This window comes from Eucyclogobius newberryi, unplaced genomic scaffold (assembly GCF_026437365.1).
Source record: "Eucyclogobius newberryi isolate DKJ021-1_F unplaced genomic scaffold, fEucNew1.0.hap1 SCAF_14, whole genome shotgun sequence".
In the NCBI taxonomy this organism is placed as follows: domain Eukaryota; kingdom Metazoa; phylum Chordata; class Actinopteri; order Gobiiformes; family Gobiidae; genus Eucyclogobius; species Eucyclogobius newberryi.
The window spans coordinates 14841026-14860409 of NW_027315768.1; the positions used below are offsets into that span (position 1 = coordinate 14841026).

Below are 19384 nucleotides of genomic sequence, written 5' to 3' on the forward strand. Positions count from 1 at the left end.
AGTGTATCATTCATCAAAAAGAGAATTGCTTCAGAATCAAGACAGTGACGGTTTCAATTGTTTGGGTAATTATAGCTCGGAAGGGTTGCATGTAACGTAACCATAGTTTATAGTTTAGAATTGGTGCAGATGGTGCCGTTCTAGCCTCGCGAGTTTCATTTTTTTTTTGCAAGTTGTTACGGCAACGCTGGTGAAATTGCATCTGGATTTGCATGGGTTATTAATTTAAATGACACACAATGTTCTTTTGTGGGGCACTTGTTAGCTTTATTGGACTAAAAGCCAGAAAACGACCTGTGCAGATGCAATTAATACAAAAGTACAGTGGGACCAATGGGGAAAAAAGGCGTGAGGTGGTCATAATATGGTATTTATTACAGTATTTGGAATTAATTAAACATGTTTTAGTGTATAGACTCAGCTTTTACATGTGCACTATATTTTGCACAGTCAAACTTATTAGTAGATAAAAGAACTTCAAAAATAAGCAATACAAATGCAACACAGAATAAGAATCTTGATGTTTGATACCAGTACTAAATACCTATTTGTATACTACAATGATAATAAAAAACTCTCTTTGTAAAACCATAGAATTGTAGTTTCTTAAATATTACCATGTGGTGTTTTTAGTAGAACACTATTAAGAAATGCCACAGTTTGTCCCATTTGTCTTAAATACTTGTGGATATCGAACCCAACCCAGCTTCAAGACCCCGTCCCAACCAGTGGAATCTCCCTCTTGTGGGACAAATAAAGGTTCTATTATCTTAACATCTTGAAGTCAGATTTAATGCGCCCTCTACAGTCAATTCCTCTACCCTGCTCTTATTTTCTATGTGTAACTACAATCAGACGGCCTTGTTTTGACACCGTACCCTTCAACCTTCCCGTCTACAGACTGGGCCGCACTAAAAAGCGTTTGTTGTAGGTTTGTGTGACAAACCTCTTTGGCTTGAGAACAGTCCCACCCATGTCATACAGATCGTGTTATCTCTGCTCGAGCACAATTAGCAGGACCGTGTGGACAAGTGCTTGGGCACAAATGGCCCTGGACCCGGTTTAATCCAGTGAGAGGAGAGTAGGACATATTCAGTTTATAAAAGTGGTGCAGAGGGACTACTTCCTGAATATTGTTGGCTTGTTGCTTCCTCTGTGAGATGTTAAAGGCAGTTAAGTGCTTAAGAGCTTAAGGGTTAGAGCAAGAAATGAGGTTAATTCAGATTAGGCTGGTCTGCTGTTGGACTAAAGACCTCCAGAGTTGCTGACTAACCCACCCAAAGCACTATAGTCCATTTAGTTTCAAACTGAAAGCATGTGACTTGATTTAAGAACTCAATTATCTTTTGACTGACTCTATTTGAATGCCTCCGTGTTTCTAAAAGGGTTACTGAAACAAACTAAAAGCTTTTGCCACTGATTGTTGCAGTGAAAAATTGTGCAACAAGTCACTAGAATAGAGAAGCAGGATTTCACTCTTGCTTATTGCTTTTTGCTATAAATCTCTAAGGCAAAGATGCAGAGTTTAGCTTGTTGCTGATGTTTTCTTTGAAAGTTCCATTGTTGTTGTTTGTTAGTTTATTTAAATTGAAATGACAGATGTTACAGAGGTGGGTAGAGAAGCCACTTCATAATAATATTACTCAAGTAGAAGTACAAAGTAGTGGTCAAATAAATTACTCAAGTAAAAAGTAACGTAAAGTATTTGTGGAAAACTGACTAACATCATATGATTTGACATTAATGTAATTGTAAAGGGAAAACACTTGAACAAGGAACCACTCAAGTAAAAGTACTGTTGCTTCAATACAAATATGTCTAAAGTAAAAGTATAGTATCAGGAAGTGACTCCAAGAAGTTACTCAAGTAAATGTAATGAGTGTAATTGAGTACTTCCACCTCTGGGCACAAAAGCAATTACCAAATCAAATCATATCTGTTTTGATTGTGAATATGTCATCAAATAGTCCTTCCAATCAGGAAGTGGTCATGTGACAGTAACTCATGAATGAATAGGCCACCAATTGGATTAGAATGATGTAGTCCAGTGTTGCGATGGTAGTTCCTCTGATGTACAGCCTCTTCACCTCATCCAAATGTGCAAGCAGAATGCTACATGCGCCACAGTGTTAATGATCACATAACGACGCACTCAGGCGTGAATTATGAGGCCAGCACAAGAGAGACGTTACTCGAAGGTATCCGTCGCTGCTCTGTGCAATATGAGCATGTAATGGCTGCATAATCACAAGACCTGCTGTGATTGATGACCACACACTCTTTCATTTCCCTGTTTTATCTGCATGGTCTGGCCAGATCAGCTTTCGCTTCAAATGTCATCAATTATATGGCACGCACCGGGAAGTTAATCACTAATGCAGGATTCCAGGCTCTGGACACTGCCGATTAAAGAGTAATAGATTTGTAGATAAGCGTAATTAAGCTCTGTGATATTGAGCAATGTGGGAGTGAGCTGAAGGAAAGTTAGCTGTATGAAGTAAATAGATGTTCGTTCATTTGGATTTAATGTCTGTGGTATTGTTGAAATCACCAAATTCTGCAATATAAACAATGAAAAAGACAAAACGTCTCAAAATACATTGTACAAATTCTATATTAGTGATCCTGTTCCTGTATTTTGTACTGTTTTTAGTCTGGAAACATCTTGACTACTGCAGTGGATGCAATAATTCTATTCTCTATTTTCTCAGCTCTTTAAAATGCTGTTTAAGTACAAAACATTTGAATCCAAAATCCAACAACGACAACAGTTACACCGGGGTCAAGACATTGAACTCTTTAACAATTACAATGACAAAAGCTGTTTGGCAAAGCATCCACCTTTGTGCAAAACATAATTTACAAGAACATTTCAGTAAAGTCCAAGCTGAAGAATGTCTTAAGAATCTCTACACTCTGATTTACCTTTGGACTGAGCTGATTTAGCAGAATCAGCCATTAGAGGTGAGCAATATATCAAACGTAGATAATATCATGAAATTTGAATGTCAAGTATATCGTTTATAGTAAAAATGCTACAAAAAGAGATGATTAAAACTAAAAATGAGGAAAAAGTATTGCTGTAAACGTTCAATTAAGGGTATGAGGTAATATTTCTGCTCTTTTTGATTCGTTTTACTGACATTTAAGATTTGTCTGACAATTAAAGCTCAACTAACACATTTAAAGACACATTTTAACACATTTCCGCTGGGTTTGGCTTAATATTGTCTGATCAGGATACTCAAAATTTTGTTGTTAAGATCGCCCAGCCATCAGCGTTAATTAGCTGTAACTACTATAGAGCTATGAAAAAGCGGACTGTTATATTGGTTTAGCTTCAACTTCCAAGTACATATTTGTGTACCAAGCGTTTTCTAATTGCAGACTTTCCTGACAGGTTAATGGACAGAACAACTCACTGGACATGACAGTTAAATGGAGAAAACCTTATTAGCCTGCGAGTTGAGTCTTTATAATGGAGGAACAATTAGGTGCGCGGGAGAGGTGACCCCGCGTGTTGAGTGTGCACCGGCACGTCTTCTGCCCCCCGCTGGCCTGAGAGTGCCGCTGTCTTTGGGCCAGAGTGGAGAGGAAAGGTAAACAAGGCGCTTGAAGGGATCATTACAGTAGGTCCTGGAGCAGATCGGGAAATGTTTAATCATGCTCCGGCTTGTTTTAGTGTCAAGGGGAGCTAATAGGGCAGTGAGAAAAACATCAACCTGAGTGGAGCCGCACACCAGAAATTAGGGAGTACTATCCAGCTGAATAATCTTTGTGTTGTGGGCCGGATTTTTAGTTGCAGTCATTTTTTCTCAGAGGTAATCACAGCGGGACAGTGATTAGTAGAGGTGAGAGGTATATTTAAAAAAAACTGATGATATTGTAATTGTTTGTTGCAGTTGAGCAGAATTAGAATATCAAGTATATAATCTTTAAGTTATTAAAAAAACAGGAATAAGAGACAGAAACGTGTTGTGTGATGTCCAAAGAGTATTCTGTGATATGTTTGCTCAGATTAACGTTATGGTCCATTCACGTTTTGAGTTGGACTTGAACCTAAAGACCTTCCTGATGCATTGTTAACATATCTGAATGTTGTTATTGAGATAATGCAAAAAACATTGTCAGTATCACCCACATATAGTGATTAGACGGGTTTTTATTTTTATGCCAGATGCTGTTGCTGTAGTATCTCTTGCACAAAGATACTACACTAGTATGCACGCACTCAGGTGAGTTTTGAACTTGACACTTAACCAACACACGTCACTAAAGTAGCAAAGAAAACAGCTATGAAAAAAAATACATTGGCCGCAGTAGCGTGTTGTCACTTTTGTGGATGGACAAGCAGACTTGGGGTGTTCAATATTTAGTGGATAACACAAAAGTGAAAAAAATAAAGCTTCTCTTCTCCTCTGCACATGCTCAGAACAAAACCTGTAACCATCCTTGATTCTCACACAGGTTTATTCAGCGCAGTTTGAGCACAGCTCCATGTGTTTGAGGCTGTGGTCCTCAGAGCACATGTGCAGACCTCTAAGAGAAGCTGTTGTCTGCTCTGCTTCTAAAAGCTCATGTTAGAGAGAGAAGCATGAATGAGCCTCTGAACACGGACACAGACTGAGCCGCTGTGGGAAAAGCAGAACCAAGCTTCCTGTGCAGTACTGCCCAGTGGCCTGTAGGGGCCACTATAAGACGTTGTTCAAATTTAGCATATTTACAAAAACAATATTCACAATATTATCTAAATTTCTATATTGCTAACCTCTAGTAATAATAAAGCTACTGAAACCAGGGATATCCATTTTCGTCCAACCAGGCACATTGTTTGCTAGGAATCATGGGAGAACATCTGCCTGACCCTCTCCCTGACAGTCAGGCCCTTTCTCAAGCCAGTTCCTTCTCTCTTTTTCCGTACGCACTAATCCGCATTTTGCATCTTCCTGTGAAGGAGCCGCAATTCTATCCGGAGCTGAGAAGTGTCTTATCAGCTCCTTCTCGGAGTCCGCCTCAGAGCTGACTTTACAGGTGTGTAACGCCTGAGAGAAGCCCCCAGAGAAGCCCCCAGAGAAGCCCCCTGAGAAGCCCCCCGAGAAGTCCCCTGATGTGCAGCCCCCTGAGGTGCAGTCCCCCCGTGCAGCCCCCTGTGCAGTGCCCTGTGCAAGAGTTTAGCTCCACATTTGTTTAAACGAGTGTAAACATAAATGTGATCACATATTAGAACGTGAGAGGCTTTGATAAATGAAAAAGAAAACCCCACTGAGACACAACTGACTTTATTTGCTCAAACCTTCTTTGTGGGATTCCTGTGTTTGACACGTAACATACTATAATTTTCACTAAAATTTTCCGTTGATATAAAACAATCATCCTCTGTGACCTCAAAAACCACAAATTGTGCTTTTCTAATTATCGTCACAATGTGGGGGACGTGGGGAGGAAAAGAGGAGGAACTGGATTCGGAAAAGGCCTCAGGGTGAATTATCAAGTGAAAAAAAGAACAGTGGGCTGAGATCAATGAGAACCACATAGAAACTACTCGTGGATGCTGCGCGGTGGTCGAGGGGTTAGGTCACAGCACACAGATGCCAGTGTCGTGAGTTCAGGTCCCGACTCAGACAGTTTGCTGCATGTCTTCCCTTCTCTCTCATCCCACACAATATCTTTCCTGTCTAATAAAGCCTACGGGCAAAAAAGAAACTAATCGTGGGTGGATTGATACCAAAAACATTGTTATACTGATACATTTATTGAAGCTTTTGATCAGTTCAAGCTGTGGTGGAGTGAAAATGTACTAAAATTCAAATTGAGTCTCTCCCTTCGTTCCATAAGTAGGGCAGAGTTCTCTTGCGTGCGCTTGTGTGCAGGCGTGTGCGCTCCTGTGCGTTCCCATGGCCCTCCTCAGCTCCAGTCTCCTCTGCAGCCACATCCTGGTGTCAGCGGTGAATGGAGGTGTCTCAGGTGTCGCTTTATGACCAGACTGTAACTGTAGTCAACTCATTGTCTGGCAAAAACGCATGGCCTTTGTGAGCCACACTATCTAAATTTAAAATCAGCCTCCTCGTATCGTCCCCGGAAACAAACTCTGTGAATGGAATCTGTAGTATTTTTGTCAAATTGCAGTTTAATCAACAGTCTGCCGTTGTGGAACAGTATATTTTGTAGTTGCTTCGTGAGGTTTGAGTATTTTTTTTCTTCCCTTTTTTTTGTACGCTCAGAAAACATGCCCTTTAATCAACTGTTTTGTCGACATTTACTGCTCGTTTTGTTGTCAAGACCAAGCCAACCAAGACCAAGGAATGTACATGGAAAGAGGCAAAGAACATGACAACCTGGCTTATGAGTAAATCTAACACCAACGTGTGAACATGTGGATTCAAACGTTAATATTTATAGCAGTAGGAGCAGAAAAGATCTGTTTAGGGAATGATTTGGCCAAACATTTTACATGACTTATTACCACATATAACTTTAACCTTGTACTTTTTATAGAATGCCCAAGGAAAGATGACATTTTTGCCGCCAAGCCTCTAATCTGATATGAACAGGGTGTGTTTATTTAGATGTTAGGGTGTCCATAGACCTGCAATTGCCCCGTGAAGAAAGTTATTCCCGGTTGAATTGTATGTTGGTGGCAGAGCAGAGGGGCCACGTCCGATATCCTGCAATTTTGTCCATGATTTATGTTCCACACGGTGATACGGCAAACCCATATCATGTACAAGACAAAAGAACACATTTAAAGGCACAAAAGAACACATTTAAAGGCTTTCATTGCTTTTCGTGTGGACCACGTCACCTTCAATTCACTATTCATGCATTAAACGGGCTATCGGCAACAGCAGCAAGCCAAATATCAGCCCATCCCTGATTTAATGTTTCCTTTTTGTTGATTTGACCGCCACAAGTGTTGATTTTTCTATTACACGAGAGCCTCTGGTCAGCTCTCAGTCGACCCTTCACTACTACAGCCGTCTGCTGCAAAGTGGCTCCTAAACTGAGAATTACTGTTGGCTTTAACACGCTCATCCAGAGGAACACTGCAGTCTCCTGGCCCCGCGTGAATGCCCTCTTTTTCCCCCCGCCGGGCCGGCCCACCCTCTCAGCCCCTCACATTATTAGTATGCACCGCGGCCCCTCTACCTTGTGCAGGTGGGCGTAGCAAATATTAGCTTTTCAAATGAACATGGCCACCCTCAGATATTTAAAGACCGAAATGGAGAGGCTTTCTTTTTTCCCCTGGCAGCGCGCTCCAAACCAGCAGCAGACAGTTGGGTTACCTCCGGCAAACATGAAGTAACCAGTGACTCGAGACTGTATATTCTGCGGACGGTCTTTTTATAAACTTTCAGGGGGGAAAGGAGGAGAAAGTGGACTGGGTTCATTGGGTTCAACTTATAAGCAAACAAACAAGAGAAGTTAACTGATGCATGCGCTGTCTTTGATGTATGAACTGACAGAAGCTAACGCGCCCTTTGCTGGAGATGTTAAAGTGCCTTTTTGAAACATGGGACAGTTTCACTCTTATTTTTCTTGAATCTGACTTTATGGCAAATGGTCATGGCAGAAGTGGTCTGGTACTAACTAGTGTAGTATTAATAGGATTTGTAGTAGGACCTGTAGTATGATTTGTAGGAGGACTTGTAATTGGACTTGTAGTAGGACTTGTAATAGGACTTGTAATAGGACTTGTAATTGGACTTGTAGTAGGACTTGTAATAGGACTTGTAATAGGACTTGTAATAGGACTTGTAATTGGACTTGTAGTAGGATTTGTAGTAGGGCTTGTAATTGGACTTGTAGTAGGACTTGTAATAGGACTTGTAATAGGATTTGTAGTAGGGCTTGTAGTAGGATTTGTAGTAGGTCTTGTAATTGGACTTGTAGTAGGACTTGTAATAGGACTTGTAGTAGGACTTGTAATTGAACTTGTAGTATGATTTTAGTAGGATTTGTAGTAGGATTTGTAGTAGGACTTGTAGTAGGACATGTAGTAGGACTTGTAATAGGACTTGCAGACTTAACACATTATTTTGATGACTTGACAAAGCTGACACGTTGGATGGAGCTCAGCGAAGTTCGCCATGGTTACGGGAGTAAATTTCTCATTCATTTTTGCCATAGAGATTTAGAAACATTAGGAGTTAAAAGACTCGACGAAGGCGAACCGTTATGTGCTCACTCAAATCCATAATGTGGTTGTTTTCAGTCCAAAAACACTTTGAAAACTTCAAATTCTGCAAATTGCTTGAATAACTTAGCAGGTCATAAAGATTAGAAACAGATTTTAAATTAGATTATAGATCTTGTGCTCATTGGTTGCCACATATCCCCAAGCAATGTTCGGAATTCTAATGGGAAAAATCAATGCAAAATGTACTTCCGGTCACCGTTGAGCTCCATACAGATGATACACTTAGCTTTTATTTACAGGAACAAACTGGAACACGAGTCTCCCTTAGGATAATTAAAAAATCACATGAACTGCAAATATATGAGCTGTTTTGGGTAATTTGACTTTAAGACTTGAAAGGACTTGAAACTCGATGCGTAAGACTTACGACTGGACTCGAGGGACTTTCGACTTAATGTAATTTCAATCTGAGTCGTTTGAATGAAATGTCGTTTCTTCTCAGTTAAAACAGTGCATTGACAACACTAATAAATAGAATAGCCTGATATAAAACATGTTATAATAACAATAATAGGACTAATGATAAGGCCAAAAGGCTTGACTATGCTATACTATGATTAAAAGTACAATAAAAGAGCAGAGAATAAGTAATAGAGGTGTGGTAGTTACACTAGTAGTAAAAGCAATTGAAGTATCGTGGTACTTGTAACGTATTAAAAGTACAATAAAAGCATTACTACTGAAAAACAAGGTACAGTAGCGATGATATTAAAGACCATACATTATTTTTAAGCATCAGTAAATCAGTAACTTCTCTTTAGTACCTGTTTTGAGTACATTTTCCTGCTCTGGCTATCACACTCCAGTATCTTTTCATTGCAGTTTGGATGCAGTTTGACTCAACAGTATATGAGAGTCAGTCAGTCAGACAGAAGAGCAGCCAGTGACCACAAGCACGCTGTGAAACGAGACCTTCCATCACCAAAACCTCTGTCACTTTTTCCGAGACATGTCCTTCTAAGACGCCCCGACATATTTCGCATGACAGAACTGCAATTGCCCTTTAAAATACGGGCATCAAGGAATCTACTCGGAGGAGAAAATATCATAGACTTACTATTGTCTCAGTGTCATTGAATCTGGTCATTAACATTGAAAGGTAAGAGAAGAGGGCGTCGCTGGCACCGGGTTGAACTGCATCAGACACTCCGACAAGGTTAGGCGGTGATAAATCAGTTAGCGGTAACACGAGAGTTGGAAATTCACACAACATTAAACCGGACTGCAAATGAAAACGTAATCTCGTACTCTGGTATTTTTTTTGAGGTTTCGCGACGTGGCCTTGGTTTGGTTTCACGTGTTGGTTACTGTTGAAATGCTGAAGGTTGTTTACTACGTTTTGGGGAGGTGATATGTTTTAGCAAGGAGCACAGATTTTTATCAGACTGTTTGGACTGCGGTTGCCAGGGGAGATCTTTCAGTGAGACGCTTGCTTACAGCTGGAAGCCGTGACAGACGTGTTGTAAGGACATGTTCAGGGCTGTGTCACATTGCATTCTCTCTGTATTGTAGTTCTGAAGTGAGCAGTGTGTTTTGTCTTAAAAATGTGTTCTTTTTATGTATTTAAACTCATCTTGCAATATTTTTATGAATTATGTTGTTATGCTGCTGATATCTTATATCTAATACTTTGAGTTAAAACATGTGTTTTGACATGGTTGATGTATCAAAATGTAGATAATATTGCGAATGTTGTTTTAAAGATATGCCAAATATTGAGTATATCATTTATAGTTTAAAAATGCTAGAAAAAGAGCTAATAAAAAAAAGAAAAGATGTTATGTTGTAAACTTTCGAATAAGGATATAAGGTGATATTTCTGCTTTTTTGGGAGTTTTACATACCGGTACATTTCACAGTTGTCTGACAATTAAACCTCAACTAATTTGGGTTCTCACACTGTTCTTACACTGTGCCTGTTGTCACCTTGTCTTTACTGTAATATCATGGTGTTAAATGTATATAAATATATATAGCTTAAGAAAATGGTTGATATTACAAAAAAAATATTACATATTATCTTGTCATTCATAACAGAAAATGCTTTTAGACATCAACATGAAATATATATAAACGTTGTAATTGTAAAACTAAAGTTGTAAGCTGTTGGGGCTACGTGACCTACAACGCCCACGTCATTTGTCAGTTGATAGAAAGCAGTTGACTTTAACCACTGTGCCATGACCTTATTCTTTTCACTGTACATTTCACACCATGCAACTCTTGAATTTGCATAACTTTCTGTATAATTGCCAGATTAAGTTTGATTCTTGTTATCTGTGTAGTTTCTTAATGCTTATAAACAATGAATTTAGTGGCAAATTTACCTCAGTTTTAGCAAACATTTTAGTTGGGCAAAGTAGTGTTTTAATGCCTCTAAATCAGACTTGGGTATCGGCCTGTTTTAATGCGATTTTGATCATATTTGTTATACTTTTTTCCATTTTTAATTGTCTTAGCCATGGCACATGTCTGCCCTTGTGTCCTTAATAAAGATTACACGAAAATAATTTAGTCCGGCTCGCTGCCTCTTGCCTGGATTCAAATAGGGCCTTCGGGGAAAAAAAATGATTGCCCACCCTTGGTCTAAATGTTCAAACACAGTATAGGCCTAATGCTGTCTAGAGATTTAATCCAACATACAGTTACTGTACCTCAGGCCTCTCCCCCCTGCCCCTCATCCTGAGCCAGCCTGCTTATGAGCTCCTTAAATGCTTTTTGGGACCTCAGCGTGGCCCTCTGTGGCCCTCTTCTCTGCTTTTTCAATCAGTGGTTCTGGTGGCCAAAGCGGACTCACTCACGTTAATGTAGTTGTTAACAGCCTGTGGTCGCGGTCTGTGTGGCTTTGCTGTTTGCTCCGACATACTCAGTAAAAACAGTGAGAGGGCTGCTCAGACTGTCCTGCATTTCAAAACCAATCTGTTGAAACATTTAAGAGATATACTGGATTAATGTATTTAAAGATTGTACTAAGTCCTTTTCTAAGCCGTTAAATGAAAACCATAAATATTTAGTTGTTAACCGTTAAATATGTAGTTTAAAAGAGCAGTGAGTGCTACACAAATTAGAGTACAATCTAGTATATTTGAAAGGGCCCCAGGTTACTTTCACTGAAAAAGTTGGGCCACAAAATCTAAAAGGTTAATGGTTGAGAAGATCCACACATTTGACTTTTTTATGATGAGAATGTAGACTATTATATTTATGTTCAGCTTGCCCCTGTGAACATGTATTTTTCATCAGTCATGTACAGTAGACTAGCTCAAATATTTATAGTTAAACAACAGTGTATCATATCCACATATTTTGCCCGGTGCTGTCAGCTGCTTGTCTCCGTGGAGATAGATAAGTCTAATGCTTTATTGTGGTACATTCTAGACAAATTGTTAACGGAGGCAAATTGTGTTTTTTCTTCAGGTACTTGCGGAACTATGACACAAATAGATCATTATTTACATTTCGTTCATCGTAAACTGCAATATTGATTTGAGAAGGGCTTAGTAATAGTAGTTTGGGTCTTGATTGGATTGTGTTTGTGTAATGGGTTTACAAAGACCACAGGCAGACAAATGTGCTTTGAGTTGATGCAGATAAACGGACTGAGTGCGTCTACATTTCATCGAGGTGCAAAACAAATACAATTGCATTAAAGGGGGATTATTAGGATTTTTTCCAGATATTTTTGGAGGCTTGCACTGTAAATTACATAAATCTAACCAAGATTTATTCACTTTAGTCAGATTTATTTTTCGATTAATCTTGATTTAAGACATTTTAACTAAATAAATGCTAAATAAGGAAGATTATGAAGCTAAAATGTTCTTACTGCACTCGCAGATACAAACTTATTTCAAGGACATACTTACCTAAAACAGGTGTATTTTTCTAGTTTTAAGAGGGTGCATTTTGTAGTGTTGTATGTATATATCATGTGCACATGATGGGATGGGTTTCAATAAGTAAAGATGTTAAAAAATACTTAAATATGACTTGTCATTTAAGTATGTAAATTACTGCCTCTTCATAACAATCAGCAGATTTTCATTTACATGTTTTGCTTTTGAAAAGTGTTTTAGAACCCTACATGTGTCACTCATCGAGTCTTAAAAAATAAAAAAATTAAATTATTATCAAATTTGAATTTTTCACATAATCACAATTTAAAGGGATGTGGGCGGAGAGAGTATATGTCTCCTTTAAAATCTCCATGGAGACAAAATGGTGGCAAACGTGTTGCAAAGGAATGCTTTTACTGTATTGTGGCTTTGCAGTTCCGGTCTTAACATGGCTCTGTCTGTGTCTCTTATCTCTGCAGGAGTCGGAAGATCCAGATCCGAAACATCCCGCCCAATCTTCAGTGGGAGGTGAGTGGTCCACCTTTAGAGAGTGAGAGGAGGAGGGGTCCGGTCACAGGGGAAGCACCGGGAGCACACAAAGCTGCTTCCGGCTCGTGACTGGCCTTTGAGAGGACTCTTTGTTCAAGTGGACATGGAGTGTGAAGACAGACAATATTTAAGCTTATAGTAAACTGGCACTGTTAGGGCTCCAACAGAAAGTAAAAAAAGATGCACTTTTACCTTAGCTGTAATATCTTGGCAATTTTGGCACAGTAAGTGAAAACATAGTCATTATTTTTTGTCCAACTGTCAAAACGGACATTTGTGGTGGAAGCAATTCATTCATTTCAATGTAGAAGAGCTGCTCCATCACCCACTGTTCAACAACCACAAGGGTAAATGCAGACTTTAGTGTATGTATTGTGCCAAACACAGACATGAAGACACGGAAAATAAATGAAATGGTTGAATGGCCCAAATTCGTAAAGTTATCCAAGAATACGAACAGCAGATGCAACCTAAATGCTACCGCGATTCCAGCTGCTGTATTTTTGCATCTATATCTACTTTTCAGGAGTAACTCTTTATCAATAACTTAATAAGTTTCTCATTAAGTCTCAGTTGTGACTCAACTTGAATTAGTTGTGCTTAAAATACACATAATTTGCCAGGATACGTATTAGAAGAGGAAAAAAGTTGTGTTTCCTATTGAATCAACAGTTTCCCTCATGGCAGACCACGCCCCTTTATATGATGTTTTGCCAACTGTATCTGTCATGGCTTATTTTTACTACACTCGTTTAACTTGTATTATTTTCCTTCTATTAATACACACTAGATTACATGAATCATTGTCACCATTATTACTACTTTTATCATTATGTTTAAGTATGCATTTGGATTTACTCTGCTTGCATGTGTTTATACAATATGGCTGTTTGGAAGAATCACCAGACCTGTCATGATGATTACTTTATTGACTTAGGATTCAATAAATAATTACTGGAATAATATTATTTTGGCTTGATGTTGCAGTTATTTTATTACTTGGTTTACAAATCCGCCGCACTTAGATGATTGATTTCTACAATATAAATAAAATAAATTATTATCATTTTTTTTTTTTTAAGTACCGACGCCAACGCAAAATAGCATCAAATGAAATATAAAAAGCGGTATTATGTCAAAAGATAAGATTAGCAGATAAGCAATTTTTCGCCAAAATCCTGCAGGAGTCATTTATTCTGGAAAGCTTTGTTGTGACGCGCCCGTCCTTGTCTGCTGCGCACCTTTATATCGGAAATACACATTTTAAACCCGTTTACCACATTTTCTCCAGCGCGTTTTGCCGTTTGCTGCACTCTTAGAAGCGTCATTTCTACCAATGCAAAACACGCTAAATCTACTGTTACACTCACCTGTGCGCCGCGTCTTTCCCCATCTCCTCCCGTGGTGCATTTTGGGCAAACCCGGAAGAAAAAATCTTTTGAAATTGAAATTAAATTTATATTTCGTCCGCCTGTTCAATATATTTCATTTAAAAAACCGTAAACCAAGTAATAAAATAACTGCGGCCTAACATTCACTTATCTTTTTGTGCTTTACTGAGCCGAATAAGTAACTTCTTTCACAAATTATAGATACTAAATATGTACAAAAGTGTTTAATTCTGCTATTTTTTCAGTTCAGTATGTATATTATCTTTTATCGTGATATTTTTCTGGAGCAATATATGACACTTTGAAAAATGTTACCGTGACAGGCCTAATCAACCAGGCTGTCCATGTTAGCTTGTTAACTCATGAAATTAATCATCGAAAATTGATGTGTTAATCATGAATTTGCACAGATCAATCATGTCAGTTTGGCTCTTTTAGATTACACAGTGAAGGAGGAACAGTATCATGCGCTTAAATCTTCATGAAATTAATTAGGCCCTCCCTGCTTACCAATGCCTGATCTCGGCAGCTCTCGGAAGCTAACGAGAGCTTGGATGGGAGACCGCTGGAACACCAGGAGCCACAGGGGGGCGCTAGAGGAAATGTTGTTGTGTCCTTAGGCAAGACACCTCACCCACATGGCCTAGTAAAGAGTGCCTTGAAGGTGGAAAGGCATTATATAATGATCGGTCCTGACGTGGACGAGCGCTGGACACTCTTCTGTGGTGGAGAGCGGTTCAGCTTTGCTCCGCCCAGCAGAACAAACCAAAACTCCAGTTAAACCAAACATGCTCCGTCATGAAAGTATAGGTCGCCTGTGAGCGCTGGAACTAACACTATGTTCTAAATATTCCACCAAATTGCAACAGAACACTGAACACTAAAGGCCAGGCCAATCCCAGCAGCTCACCGGTCACCTCAGGAGCGATGAGGTGAACATTTGTGTTTCTTGCACCGCTCCTTCAGATATGCTTTTGTTTTTCTCATTTTTGAGTCTTTCCTTTGACAATACCAGATTATGTGTATTATGTAATCTTCTGTTCTTCAAATTAGATTAACTTTGAATTATAAATCAAATGTTACGTAAGGCAGTTAATCTTGACTGAGTAGTAGTTTCCCCAGACACTTTTAAGGCAAGGCAAGTTTATTTGTAGAGCACATTTCATACACAAGGCAATTCAAAGTGCTTCACACAATAGGAAAAATTAAAATCACAAAGAAATTACAGACCATGCATTAAAAAATTGCATCAAAATCACAAATAAATTACAGAACACATTCCAGACACTCTTTCCCATATGTATTTGACATTGTAGCATGACAGGCGTCTCCGGGATGGACACATCACTTTTAGATTGATTCTTTCCCATATCAGTGCGCTAACATTCTTTTGAAGTAAAATGACTCTTACTTGAGTATAATGTTTGGTTACTCTGCTCACCTCTTCTGTTAGTGGAGATTTTGTGGATATAAAGTACAAACACAAGGGCAACAGTCACTCAAGTGATTCAAAAATGTTGAAAAGGGTGAAAAGCAATTCCTGTTTGTATGTCAGTTTGTATGTCAGTTTGTATGTCAGTTTGTATGTCAGTTTGTATGTCCGTTTGTATGTCAGTTTGTATGTCAGTTTGTATGTCAGTTTGTATGTCAGTTTGTATGTCCGTTTGTATGTCAGTTTGTATGTCCGTTTGTATGTCAGTTTGTATGTCCGTTTGTATGTCAGTTTGTATGTCCGTTTGTATGTCCGTTTGTATGTCCGTTTGTATGTCCGTTTGTATGTCAGTTTGTATGTCCGTTTGTATGTCAGTTTGTATGTCCGTTTGTATGTCAGTTTGTATGTCCGTTTGTATGTCAGTTTGTATGTCCGTTTGTATGTCAGTTTGTATGTCCGTTTGTATGTCAGTTTGTATGTCCGTTTGTATGTCAGTTTGTATGTCCGTTTGTATGTCAGTTTGTATGTCCGTTTGTATGTCAGTTTGTATGTCCGTTTGTATGTCCGTTTGTATGTCCGTTTGTATGTCAGTTTGTATGTCCGTTTGTATGTCAGTTTGTATGTCCGTTTGTATGTCAGTTTGTATGTCAGTTTGTATGTCAGTTTGTATGTCAGTTTGTATGTCAGTTTGTATGTCAGTTTGTATGTCCGTTTGTATGTCAGTTTGTATGTCCGTTTGTATGTCAGTTTGTATGTCCGTTTGTATGTCAGTTTGTATGTCCGTTTGTATGTCAGTTTGTATGTCCGTTTGTATGTCAGTTTGTATGTCAGTTTGTATGTCCGTTTGTATGTCAGTTTGTATGTCAGTTTGTATGTCCGTTTGTATGTCAGTTTGTATGTCCGTTTGTATGTCAGTTTGTATGTCAGTTTGTATGTCCGTTTGTATGTCAGTTTGTATGTCAGTTTGTATGTCAGTTTGTATGTCAGTTTGTATGTCAGTTTGTATGTCAGTTTGTATGTCCGTTTGTATGTCAGTTTGTATGTCCGTTTGTATGTCAGTTTGTATGTCCGTTTGTATGTCAGTTTGTATGTCCGTTTGTATGTCAGTTTGTATGTCCGTTTGTATGTCAGTTTGTATGTCCGTTTGTATGTCAGTTTGTATGTCAGTTTGTATGTCCGTTTGTATGTCAGTTTGTATGTCAGTTTGTATGTCAGTTTGTATGTCAGTTTGTATGTCAGTTTGTATGTCAGTTTGTATGTCAGTTTGTATGTCAGTTTGTATGTCCGTTTGTATGTCAGTTTGTATGTCCGTTTGTATGTCAGTTTGTATGTCCGTTTGTATGTCAGTTTGTATGTCCGTTTGTATGTCAGTTTGTATGTCAGTTTGTATGTCCGTTTGTATGTCAGTTTGTATGTCAGTTTGTATGTCAGTTTGTATGTCAGTTTGTATGTCAGTTTGTATGTCCGTTTGTATGTCCGTTTGTATGTCAGTTTGTATGTCCGTTTGTATGTCCGTTTGTATGTCAGTTTGTATGTCCGTTTGTATGTCAGTTTGTATGTCCGTTTGTATGTCCGTTTGTATGTCAGTTTGTATGTCCGTTTGTATGTCAGTTTGTATGTCCGTTTGTATGTCAGTTTGTATGTCCGTTTGTATGTCCGTTTGTATGTCAGTTTGTATGTTCCTTTACTACATGTCCACTCTTTGCTTTTGCAGGATTTGGATGGCCTTCTAGCTGAGTACGGGACTGTCGAAAATGTGGAACAAGGTACGTGTCTCCTCCCTCTGTGCAGACCTCCCATTGAGCCCAGCCGCTCCGCTCGCCCCTTCATCCTTCCCACAAACATTATCTAAACATAACCCATCGCTGCATATAAATCACTCATTACCGACATGTGTGTTCTATAAGTTGAAGCGAGGACAGCGGCCTCTGGATTCCTCTCTTTAATAAGATCTGAGTAACGCAGTCGGTTTCCGATTATGAATTGAAGTGGGCAGACTCGGCTCGCATCCAAACGTACCGTCCCAGCATGTGTCCTCCTCCTGTACGTTCAGAGTCGCCGTCACATTTAGGGAGGTAATTTGAAGGCGCCCGTGGTGAAGCTTTTGTACGCTTTGATATTGTGCAAGTATTTGTCATGGCAAGTCAGCAGACGAGGCGGGACGCATTTAGGGGTTTGAGGCTCAACTTGTGGCATTTTCTTCTACTCTATAAACTATTTAAAGCACTGCTTACATCTAAAACCAGAGTTACATTAAATTGTGATCTATAGCAGGGTCTTAAATAGCGTTGTAAGCCTTTGGTCGATTAATCAGTCAGTGGTGTCTTAGTTAACCAACATTTTTACAACTAATTGTTTATGAATTGTGAGTTATTTTTATGTCTATATTTCTCTATATAATTCTTATATGTAAATACCTATTTTATGGGATAATAACTTATTCATCCCACAATAAGGAAATTTCAGTGTTGCAGTGCAGGGTTCAAGAACTGCAGGAGAATAGAAACATGCAATCCAAAATATAGTACAATTATAAAGTAATACAGTGCAGACACATTTGAGCAGTAGAGTGAATCTAGTTCTAGGACATTATTAACATTTATTTGTGCTATTTATCAAATTGTGTATTTATTTATTTATTTCAAATCATGTTCATTAACAGTGAATTTACATCTAAGTTTTTGGGGGATTTTCCTGCTTTAGAGCTGTTGTAGCAATGACATAAAGTAAGTTCAATAGTATTGTTTATTGTCTCTATTGTCTTTATTAATTTCATAATCTGTTATCGTGAAAAGCCTATTTAAGATAAGCCTTTATTTGTCCCACAATGGGGAAATTCTAGTGTTGCAACACAGAGTAGGTACAGAAGTTTAATAATAAAAAATAAAAAAACAGATAACTTATAAAAAACACTCTTGTAGAAAAACTCTTATACTCTTAATAAAAATAATAATAACAATAATATCACTCTTGTTTACAGCTGTTATATGGACAGAGAATATTGCACCAACACAAACCCACACATCCTACCAGCAAACATCTAAGTTAAATTTAACATTTGAATATTTGCGCCTCTGGTTCAGAACAGTTTAGTTTGATACACACCTAACAATGGCCTATGAAATGATACATACATATTTCTTAGTTATTCTTAGTTATTATATATCCAATATGAGTTTGAAATAATATTGTGAACGTTGTTATGAAGATGCATACCGAGTATACTGTTAAAATGCAACAAGAGCTGATTAAAAAATATTATGTTATGTTGTAAATGATCAAATGAGGCTATATTTCTGCACTTTTCTGATTATTTTTTTACAGACGTTTCACATTTGTCTAACAATTAAACTTCAACTAACAAGTTAAAGACATATTTTAACACATTTCTGTTTTCCATAATAAAGTCGGACTAAGATAAGATAATCCTTTAATGTCCACACAAGGGGAAATGCCGTTGTTACAACGCAGTAGAAACAGGAGGAAAGGACAGATTATAGGAAGTTTCAAAAACACACTCTTAATAGAACTCTTATGAACAAAAATAAAAAACTCTTATTAACAAAACTCCTCTCCTATCTTAATAGGGAATGGAGGGGGGGAAATAAAATAAAATAGATAAATACAAATTAAAATATAAAGATAAAAATAAGATAATAATAATAAAATGATGATAATAGAATGAAATACAAAGAAAGCAAAAATAGCTAGCACAAGACTAGGTAATACTATTAGCAGGTAACTAAACCGGATAAAAACAAAATTGAACACTCTAATTTACAGGTATTGCACATGGTTAATTCAGTATTGCACATGAATATGATGGTATTGCACATGGTTACATCAGTATTGCACATGTTCAGGGCTAGCAGTGTTTGTTATAAAGTCTGACAGCAGCAGGAAGGAAAGACCTACGAAACGTCTCCTTCACACATCGAGGGTGGATCAGTCTGTCACTGAAGCTGCTCTCCAGAGTGGA

General features: G+C 38.3%; 1 protein-coding gene across 5 annotated transcripts in view; it reads left to right on the forward strand.

Moving 5' to 3' along the window:
- The window catches only part of igf2bp2a (insulin-like growth factor 2 mRNA binding protein 2a), a 71317-nt gene that overhangs the window by 28014 nt on the left and 23919 nt on the right, over positions 1 to 19384 (forward strand). For all 5 annotated transcript variants that reach the window (XM_072444387.1, XM_072444388.1, XM_072444386.1 and 2 more), the window contains 2 exons: positions 12513 to 12561; positions 17120 to 17171. In XM_072444387.1, coding sequence (XP_072300488.1) covers positions 12513 to 12561; positions 17120 to 17171 — 101 coding nt within the window. The remainder of the gene's footprint in view (positions 1 to 12512; positions 12562 to 17119; positions 17172 to 19384) is intronic.